At 38.5% G+C, this 10302-nt stretch overlaps 1 protein-coding gene across 2 annotated transcripts; it reads right to left on the reverse strand.

Annotated features, from left to right (window-relative positions):
• Positions 1-739: 739 nt before the first annotated feature.
• LOC144013420 (inosine-uridine preferring nucleoside hydrolase-like) lies at positions 740-10301 on the reverse strand. 2 transcript variants are annotated; one of them, XM_077512264.1, is made up of 8 exons: positions 9741-10301; positions 6803-6983; positions 6540-6719; positions 4531-4642; positions 4314-4450; positions 2798-2875; positions 1051-1167; positions 740-972 (listed from the first exon to the last, which is right to left on the reverse strand). In XM_077512264.1, the coding sequence occupies exons 2-8, from the start codon at positions 6980-6982 to the stop codon at positions 820-822; spliced, it is 957 nt and encodes a 318-aa protein (XP_077368390.1). In that variant the 5' UTR covers position 6983; positions 9741-10301; the 3' UTR covers positions 740-819. The 2 variants fall into 2 exon arrangements, with proteins under 2 accessions (XP_077368390.1, XP_077368389.1); XM_077512263.1 differs by lacking the exon at positions 9741-10301 and adding an exon at positions 7985-8068.
• Between the last annotated feature and the right edge of the window lies 1 nt (position 10302).

A 10302-nucleotide genomic window follows, 5' to 3' on the forward strand; every position in this document is an offset into this window, starting at 1 on the left:
AACAAAAAGCGCTTGCAACTGCAAGGAAAACTAACATAACCAAAATCGCTTGCAAACGGCAAGGAGAACTAACGTAACAAAAAACACTTGCTAACAGCAAGGACAAGAAAAACATAACTCACTTGCAACCGGCAAGGACGACACGAAATGTACACGGTATCAATCAACACGAGTATATCAAACAAAAGGCGACGCGGAAACACACACGTGAATACAAGTAAACTAAAGACGACGGCAGATTCAAAAAACTTTTACCAACAGGGAAACGCGGAGAACACTTGGACACGGAGGTGAGCAAATAATAATCCGACAGCTGTCAGTGCTGTTCGGAGTCCTTTTAAAGCCTTGATTACCAACGCGTTGCAGGTGCGACGCTGGGGAACGCCCCCCTCGTTACAGGCACTGAAAGAGACAAGCACAACAGGGCTGAGAACCGAACCATGACATTTTTGACCCAGCAGATTTGCTCACTTTTTCTGTTAAACTCCTAATAAAGTCATAAAACAACACAATTTCACAAATGTTTTTTGTGACAATAAAATATCCGTTTCAATTACTCTATCAGAGAAAAATCAGCGTTATAGAAATAACTGGAAGTTAAGGACAGCCATGACATCAATGATGTTCTGTGTGTAAACTTTTGATCACAACTCTAAAACTACCAGTGAAACATCAAGTGTGCAAACGAGGCACCAAATTTCAGTTTGTTCACGTAAACCAACATAAAACAAAACAAATCTTTCTTTTCTTAATAAAGCTTTTATTTTGACTTATTGAGCACAATTATGAATTCCCATCTCAGCATGTTGCAAACACATCCTACTGGAGTGCCTTGACGAGCATCTGCTTGAACTTCTCCAAGTCGACTTTCTTGATGATGGTCACCTTGTGCTTCTTCTTCAGCAGGTCCATGTAGTCCAGCACCATCATGCCTCGGGTAAAGGCCCCGTTCAGCTCCACTGTCACAGCCACCTGAAGGCCCAGCACAAGCAGTGGCTGGGTGCATTTGTTTTCCATTTCAAACCAGGATAAAAAGCCACCGTCGTTCACCTGCTCGCTCTCCGTGATGAGTGAGTTATCGATGGCGGCGGCCAGGGCGTAGGTGTCGCAAGCGTTGAACCCTTTCCCCGCTGTGATTTCCTTCTGGTAATCCGCGGACTGAGATTTCTGTTGTTGTGTGAAGAGTGATAAAATGTCAGGTTTGAGGGGTGAGGTCTTTTGCAAACTTGTGTTGTATGAGCTTAAAGGGGAAGTCAACCTTAAACATTTCTTGACAATGTTATATATGTGACCTAGCTAGTATAACTCATTCACTGCCATCCCAGTTAAAATGGATAATTAACGTCTAAAGCCGTCATTGGCAATGAACGCGTTAAACGACATTCTGATTTAAATTACCGTATTTTCCGCACTATAAGGCGCACCTTCAACGAATGACATATTTTGAAACTTTTTACATATATAAGGCGCTACAGTAGAGGCTGGGGTTACGTTATGCATCCATTAGATGGTGCTGCGCTAAAGGGAATGTCAACAAAACAGTCAGATAGGTCAGTCAAACTTTATTAATAGATTACAAAGCAGCTTTCTGACAACTCCATTCACTCCCAAAATGAATAAACAGCTGTTTTATTATTTTCTCTGAGGTAAAGTATTAGCATTAGCTAGCGATCCAAGATGGCGGGATCTTCTGCGCATGCGCGTCACCGATTGTGCAGGGTCACCGATAGCGTCTTGACAGCGAGACCTGTTGCGGCTCAATATTGATCCATATATAAGGCGCAGTGGATTATAAGGCGCATGGTCAGTTTTTGAAAAAATTGAAGGCTTTTAGGTGCGCTTTAGAGTGCAGAAAATAACGTACATTTGTTTAATATGAGTTGTGACGCAAAATCCAGCTGTTTTTATCCATCTTAGGGGGCGGCCATTTTGCCAGTTGCTGTCGACTGAAGATGACATCACAGTTGCTCAGGGCAACGGCCAATCACAGCTCACCTGTTTTCAAAAGTTGAGCTGTGGTTGGTTGTTACCTGAGACCGGAACAACAGTGATGTCAGTTTCACTTGACAGCAAGTGGCAAAATGGCTGCCTTCTAATGTTGATACAACTGCTGGATTTTGCTGCTTAACTCAAATTCAACTAACACAATATTAACTTATTTACTCCCCAAAACGTATAAATGCGTTATATTTTACATGTTTTAAGTGTCCCGAAGACGTATTTATACGTTTTTTTATGTTTTTTATTTTTATTTTTAATGCTAGAGCATACAGAAGGCTTTGATGCAACCTCTCAATTGCAAAAAACGGTTGAAGAAATGGCAGTTATTACACAAACTGCCAGCAGGTGGCAGATGAGCAAAGGAGGTCAACCAGGGCCATGTTGGAAAAAAAAAAAAAAAAAAAGCTCCATTACAATTCCAAATAGATTTGTGAATAACGGTGAAACTTAGCCATATTCTAATGCTAATTGTTGCAAAAAGGAAACAGATAAAAATACATTTTTTTGTCTTGATGAAAGACTAGACTTTAATCTTTATTTTGGTTGGTTCCATGTTTTTATAGCAATAGAAGACAATATTCTGTGATTCTTGTCAAAATCCAGTAAAACAGCTGGGAGTGAATAAGTTAACCAGAATATCCTATTTAGAGTAGTGTGACTGTATAGAACATATTTTTGTCAATTTTTTGGAGGGTTAATTTCATCTTTATAGGGCACATAGTAGGGAAAATTTACTTTTGAATTGCTTGTATATAAAAAGTGTTTTACAATCAGGAGTGTAACTTTTCTCTCTTACCGTCCTGGAAAGGCATGAAATGTTTTTCATGAAGGCGGCTTTCTCGGTCTTTAGAGAAAGCCACTGGTCACAAAAAGACTGAGGAGGGAAGACAAGACAAAAAAAATAAAAAATAAAAAACAAAAAAAGTCAATGTAGAAAGAATTTACTTTAGTGCATGGGTGTCCAAACTTTTTCATTTGAGGGCCACATACAGAAAATCAGAAGGACGTAAGGGCCACATCATGTTATGAAAGAGAAATTGTGTTTCGTCACATAATTTATTTGTGCTTTTGCATATTTAGAAAAATTCTGCAGTTTTCAAACCAATTTATTTGTAATATGGCAGTAGGGAATTTTTCATTTGAGTTCGTTTTGATTAGTTTTCAGGGTGGTTCTGTTAGTTTTTATTAGTTTAGTTCTTTCAAAAATGCTTAGTTTTAGTTTAGTTAGTTAGTTTCAGTATTAGTATTAGTTTTTTTTTAATGTGTATTACTTGTGTACAAGTGAAGGTGAAGGTGCTTTTCTATTGGCTGCTGCTCGATGACATCACTTCTGTGTGACATACTTTCAGACGTCATTATTCCGGTTAATATTGACATAAATATTTTTAAAATCACGTTTAAAATTATCCCCGAAGGCTCATGCATTAAATTAATTACCAAAGACTAAAACGAAAGACGTGTGCTATAATTATAGTTAGTTTTAGTTACTTTTGTAAACATAAAATGTAGTTTCAGTTAGTTTTCGTTTTTTAAAAAGAATTTTCGTTTTTATTTTATTTCGGTAACAATATTGTTTTTTGAATTTTAGTTTTATTTTTTTCATTATTTTTAGTTGGCTAACATAACCTTTAACTCATTTGCTCCCTTTTTTTTTTTTTATGTTTTAAGTGTCCCAAAGACGTATTTATACCTTTTTTTGTTGTTTTTTTATGCTAGGCTAGAGCATACAGAAGGCTTTGATGCAGCCTCTCAACTGTAAAGAACGGTTGCAGAAATTGTAGTTATTACACAAACGGCCAGCAGGTGGCAGCAGAGCAAAGGAGAGCAACCAGGTCCATGTAGAAAAAAAGCTCAATTACTTACAATTTTAAATAGATTTGTGAAAACTGATGAAACTTAGCTCTCTTCTAATGCTAATTGCTGCAAAACGGAAACAGATAGAAACTTTTTTTTTCCTGATGAAAGAAGAGACTTTAATCTTTCTTTTGATAGGTTCCATGCTTTTATAGCAATAGAACACAATATTCTGTGGGCCTTGCAAAATCAGTCAAAATTCAGTAAAACAGACTGGACGGGATTGCTTCTGTGAAAATGAGTTAATGGCACCTGTTTTTCGATACCCTCCCTTCTTTACTTTGACCATCTCCAAACATTTTTTTATTTTGTTTATTTTATTTGAACCGAGTCAAATGCCATTTTTAAGCGTATGTCACGGGCCACTGCAAAACGGACGGCGGGCCGCAAATGGCCCCCTGGGGCCCGTAGTTTGGACACCTCCGCTTTCGCGCAAATTGGGACTCCATTGGTCTTACCCATGGCAGGCTGTTACTGCAGGTGAACTCCCAGGAAGCGATGGTGGTGGGGCAGGTGTAGCGTTCCAAAACAATGTAGGCAGCCTCCGTGTCGGCGACAAAGTTAAACTCGCCGCATGTTGTGGTGTTGCCCCTGGCTGTACACATCACACAGCATGTCACGCAAGAGGTCGCTGAGGAAAAGAGCTTCGAGTGCATTTAGGAAAGGATCGACTACAGTCAATGTTGCCTCCCATGATGTAGAGAGCCTTAAGCTTCTTGGGAAGGGAAGGATCCAGTTGCACTGCGACCGCGAGGTTCGTCAAAGGTGCTGTGGCCACCAGAGTCACCTACGGGACAATTAAGACACGTCCTGCTGACTCTCACCCGGGATTGACATTTACACCGGATGCAGTTGCGGTGCGTGTGCGTTGCGTGTCGACTGCGTCCTTCCGCAAGGATCGACCTTTATTTTCAATAATATTTACCCATCTAAAGAATTATTGAGATTACGATTTCATATTGAGGATAACATCTGTTCGTTCTGTGATGGAGATGTTGAAACTACTGACCATATGTTCTTTTCATGTCCTATGACTCAACTATTTTGGAAAGCTTTAAGTCTCTGGATTACACCTGTGTTCGCCTCATTCCCAGCATCTTTATCCATTGATCATATCATTTTCGGGCTCATCCTTCGAAACAAAAATGAAGAAATTTCTGTTAATATCATTTTATGTATGGCAAAATTTTTCATTCACAAGAAAAAATTTCAAAAATCTCCCCCCATCCTTCAAAATTTTGTAAACGAATTTAGAATGTATATTAAATCTTTGCAATTGATTAAAAGGCCCAAAGTACAAATTATATATAATATCTTGAAAAAAAATACCTCTTGTGTTGTGAATGCCCTGATTTCATTTTTGTAATTTTTTTTTTTTGTTTATTTACAATTGTATGTGTACATTCTATGTTTGATCATTGTGTATATTTTTCTGTAAACTACTGTTCCTTTGGCAATTATTGTTGACTTATACTGAAAATCTTTGATTGTTACCATGTTTGTATGTCTTACAGCAAAAAAAAAAAAAAAGACCTTTATTTTCTATTTTTGCCGGACGCTGCAGCGGTCGGCTTCCGGCAAATGGCAAGCTAGCACAAAACACATCGAGCGGGACAGGAAGACCGACGCAGTTTCAAAAATAAATTTCCGGTTACCTTTCAAGATAAAACACTCGCCAGCTCCTATTTCGCAAGCATGCTAGCAAAACGTGACGTGGGCGTAAGACGGCGAGGTGCTCATTCACGGTTTAGGCACCAGCGAACATGGACGAGGAGAGGTTTATAATGGAGGTAGAAAGCCAGAAAATAATAAAAGTCCACCTCTCTTTCTGCTTCTCTGTTGAGCACAGACTTTCTGTGTGTTTGTCGTTGTTTTTAATGCCACGTGATCGCGCGCGGTCACGCGAGACACGGCGGGAAGTGGTCGGCGACGGAGCTTTTAAAAAAAATATATATATATTTTTATTTTTTTTTAAGTCTAGTTTTGTATTTTTTACCTAAAACTGTTGTTTTCATTTATTTATTTATTTTTATTTCACACTTTCAAATACAAAACAATGAATACAAAGCTCAACAAAACAAAAACAAATTAACCTTCCAGGGGTTATACAAGACTCGACAATCATACATAAATGTTTTCATATCGCTCAGACTTGATACAATGAAGGGATTGTAAATATAACTTAAATTCTATCAGAAAAACAGCAAAGATGAGAGGCGATTTGAGAAGTCTTCGTTTGTGAATAAAGAATTTGGCAAAGCCTAAAATTAAATTATAGCACAGTTCTTCGTTTTTGTCTCCAAGAAAAGTTCCAAATGTTACAATGTCTCTTGTTATAAGTCGATCTCCAATGTCTGTAATGTCTGATTTATCGTATTTATTTCCAATGTTATTATTGTTGCATTTACCAGGGAAAAAGAGTACTAGTAAGATATTGTCTAATGAACTTGTTTGTGCATTTTCTGTCAGTGAGAGAAATCCCTTGAATATTAATGGTACCCAATTGTGGGTGGTCGGCGACGGAGCTGCCGGACCGCAGCTGTGCGGAGCCGGCGCGAGTTGCCCAAAAAAAATTGACGCGTCCGGAGCACGCAGTCAAGTCGCACCACACCGCAGCCGCACCGCAACCGGTGTCAACCCGGGGTCACTCCGAAATGAAAACTCGCTTAGCTCGTTTGCCTTACCTCGCCCTGGTTCTGCTTGACCATTTTGATTAAGGCCTGGACCCCTTTTTTCTTCTTTACCAGTTCCAAACCCGGAGCATCAGGATCTGGGACGTCACCCAGCCCGTCCTTCCCATGGTAATCGCTGGCATGTTGTTTGTTCGACAGGAGTGGTTGCGAGCATCCCGCGTACACTGGGATCTTTGGATTTAACAGCTTAGCAACACTCCGAAGCGTTTACGTACGGTATAGCTGAATTAGAACGAAAAACCGCAGCTACTTACATCCAGCCTGTTGCACACCTTGAGAACCCGGAGGGTGTTTTTCAGGACTTTCTCAAGGGGGGTGTTGCCATGGCAGCAAGTGATGCCCAGTATCTCCACATCGGGCGCTGACAGGGCCATCATGATGGCCTGAGCGTCATCCACCCCTGTGTCCACATCGAGGATTAGCTTCCTTTTCATCCTGCAATCAAGCACAAGAAGAAGAAGCATGTGTCAGATGGAAATTTACGCTCAACTGATCTTGACACTCGCCGCCATTTTCACATTTCGCAATCCCGTTCGCTCCCGGCTGTTTTACTGGATTTTGACTGATTTCGCAAGACCCACAGAATATTTTGTTCTATTGCTATTAAAAAACATGGAACCTATCAAAAGAAAGATTAAAGTCTCTTCTTTCATCAGGAAGAGAAAATATGTTTCTATCTTTCTATCCGTTTTGCAGCAATTAGCATTAGAAGAGAGCTAAGTTTACTTAGTTTTCAAAAATCTATTCAAAATTGTAAGTAATTTAACTTTTTTTCTATATGCCTCTGGTTGATCTCCTCCTTTGCTCTGCTGCCACCTGCTGGCCGTTTGTATAATAACTACCATTTCTCTGCAACCGTTCTTTGCAGTTGAGAAGCTGCATCAAAGCCTTCTGTATGCTCTAGCATAAAAAAATAAATAAATAAAAAGAATTTTAAAAAAAAGAAGTAAAAATACGTCTTTGGGAAACTTAAAACGTAAAAAAAAAGTATTTACATGTTATTGGGAGCAAATGAGTTAAGTGTCATGGACACAGCTGACAAAATATGAGGTTAGCAAAACAAAATAAAAAAACTAAACAAAAAAACAAAGCAACAACAACAAACAAAGCATTTGAAACATAGGCATAAGTCAAATATATTTGACGTACTCATGCATGCATGTTCATGTGTATAAAGTGTGAATGCTCACAATGGAGAAGAAAAAAAAAATTGTGTAATAGGACACATAAGGAAGCCAGTTTCTGCCAGTAAAAAAAAAAAAAAAAAAAAAAAACTTAATGGAGGAAGCCTGTTTCTGTGCCTGTAAAAAAAAGATTATTTTTTTTAACTCTATGGAAAACATAAAAAAAAAGAAAAAAGAAGAGATCTATATAATACACAAAGAGATGCACTATAATTAAAAACAAAGACATATTTAAATGACAGCACAACTCACCTGGAGAGAATTTGTTGAAAGATGATCTTCTGTTTGCTGCCTCGAACTGTGAGAGAGACTTGCAGAACCTCTTTTTTTTATAAGACACTCGAGTTTCTTACACAATAGGCCCCGCCTATGCCCGGAGGCGTAATAAATTGCTTGTCTTAGCAAAACTCGGGAGTTTTACAACACGTGTTGAAATCACACGTCGTACTTGTTTTTATGGCATCGAAATACCGTAACCGTTTTGGAGGCATCCTGGTTAAAAGTAAAGTTTATTAAATCACCATTCAACAGTCAGCAAGACATCTGCCAGTGCGTCGTAACTCGAAACCCCTTGGGAGATGATGAATTAAATCAGAATGGTTTTAGTGGTGCAGATGGATAGATGAAATGCATTTCCCATGTGGAATATTACAGGACATTTTGTTATTTGAAATAAGTCCTTAACAAACCCCTTTGAGCACTGAACTGCTTGTAGCAGGTTTGTGCAAACCTGTTTGCTCCTTCAATAGCTCGAGTGCCTGCAGGTCCTTGAGCAAGTGTCACCAGATAAATACGTTTTCGATTGAAGGGTTATTCTTTTGATGAAACCATTAAAAGAGCAATCATCATTTAAGCGCAGACATCTATACATAGAATGGGGTAAACGCCACGGAAGAGGCGGGACTGTTTTTTTGCACATCAGTTTGTTTCCGGTTCGGTTTGCGACGTGTTAAAATAATTGTGCTTCCGACTTTGTGCCACGAGGTTGCGCGTTCGCAACCCGGACCGGAAGAAATAAACTGTTGTGCAAAATGACGTCATGCCTTTTCCGTGGCATATACCCCATAAGACTCCTTTTTGAATACTCCTGGAAGTTATTGCATGTCAAACTCACTGAACAGATTGGCACCAAAAGCAACTTTTAGTTATTTGTAATTTGATCATTATGTATGTTACTCTCACATTTAGCATATTGGAATATTTATGATCGCAGTTTGACACTTATCACTTAAAGGTGCATGATGCAAAAAAAACAAAATAAAACTTAGCCTAATGTCGGACCAATTAACTCATTCACTGCCATTGATGTGTATATCCGTCAATGGCAGTGAATGAGTTAAGTCAATTCCGTTCCCATTGACGTGTATATCCGTCAATGGCAGTGAATGAGTTAATCAGCCAGCCACAATCAAATATATAAATTTGTAATTTCACAAGCCAGGTGAGTAATATAACGTACACAGAATCGCCCTGGAAGTCATTATTTTACACACAACTTAAAATTATGGTTTAATTTTTGATTTGTTTTTAAAGCATAGACCAACATAAACGTGTTAAATATGACAAATTCAATTACTGGTAACACAAATACCCGATACATATGACAGAGATGATCGTCTTTATAACTTCATTAACTGTGCCACACAATGCATTCTGGGAACTATACAAATGCAAAAGAGTAGATTTAACACGTCCGGAACTCATACAGGCAAAGTCTTGCCACCTTTCATTTGTATTCGTGTTATTATTTTTTTTTAAACAACAGATTACAGTTGAGCTCCATAATTTAGGGCTGGCCCAAAAATCTAAAAAAAAAAATCTGCATCTAATTGTCGACAATTGTTTTTAAGTCATATACCATTATTTTACCGATTCGGCCCACTTAGTAATAAATTTTCCTCCATGTGGCCCCTGTTTGCATAACCAAAGAATTTCGACACAAACTGTCAGAAACCGTCACAGGGAAGCTCATCTGCATGCAGTTGGTCATCGTAACATTTGGTGTCACCTGGCATGTTGAAGAGGTCGTCACAGATGATAACAAACTGATCAACCGCGTGAAGACGATGTTGAGGCAAACGATGGTCACAGCAGATAACTGACCGGTTTCCTGACATCGCAGACACCCACAATAAAGCAAAAACAGCACATTTCAGAGTGGTCATCTATTGTGGCTCGCCTAAGGCACACCTGTGCAAAAATTAATCTGTCTAAATCAGCATCATGATTTGCCACACCTGCGAGTAGGGATGGATTATCTCGACAAAAGGAGAAATGCTCTCTAACACAGATTTGTGAGCAATATTTGAGGGAGATGACCTTTTGTGTATGTAGGAAAAATTTAGATCTTTGAATCCAACTCACAAAAAAAAATGGGAGCAAAATCAAAAGTGTTGCATTTATATTTTTGTCCAGTGTATATTAATGCACTGTACTGTACAACCAAGTTTTTATACTAAATATTTGATTGTGGAGGTTTTTTTTTTTTTAATGTTTTAAAATATTTTTAATGAATTTTTGCTTCACTTTTTTTTTTTTTTTTTTTATTTTGCACAAGAGAAATACACATA

Source organism: Festucalex cinctus, chromosome 2 (genome assembly GCF_051991245.1).
Source record: "Festucalex cinctus isolate MCC-2025b chromosome 2, RoL_Fcin_1.0, whole genome shotgun sequence".
In the NCBI taxonomy this organism is placed as follows: domain Eukaryota; kingdom Metazoa; phylum Chordata; class Actinopteri; order Syngnathiformes; family Syngnathidae; genus Festucalex; species Festucalex cinctus.

Bases quoted from the DNA above. Each gene is read 5' to 3' on its own strand.
- LOC144013420 (XM_077512264.1), bottom strand. From the start codon at position 6,982: ATGAAAAGGAAGCTAATCCTCGATGTGGACACAGGGGTGGATGACGCT. The intron at 2,876-4,313 runs GTAAGACCAATG...TTCCCTCCTCAG, and splicing joins GCAGTAACAGCCTGCCATGG to TCTTTTTGTGACCAGTGGCT. The intron at 1,168-2,797 runs GTAAGAGAGAAA...ACACAACAACAG, and splicing joins TTTCATGCCTTTCCAGGACG to AAATCTCAGTCCGCGGATTA.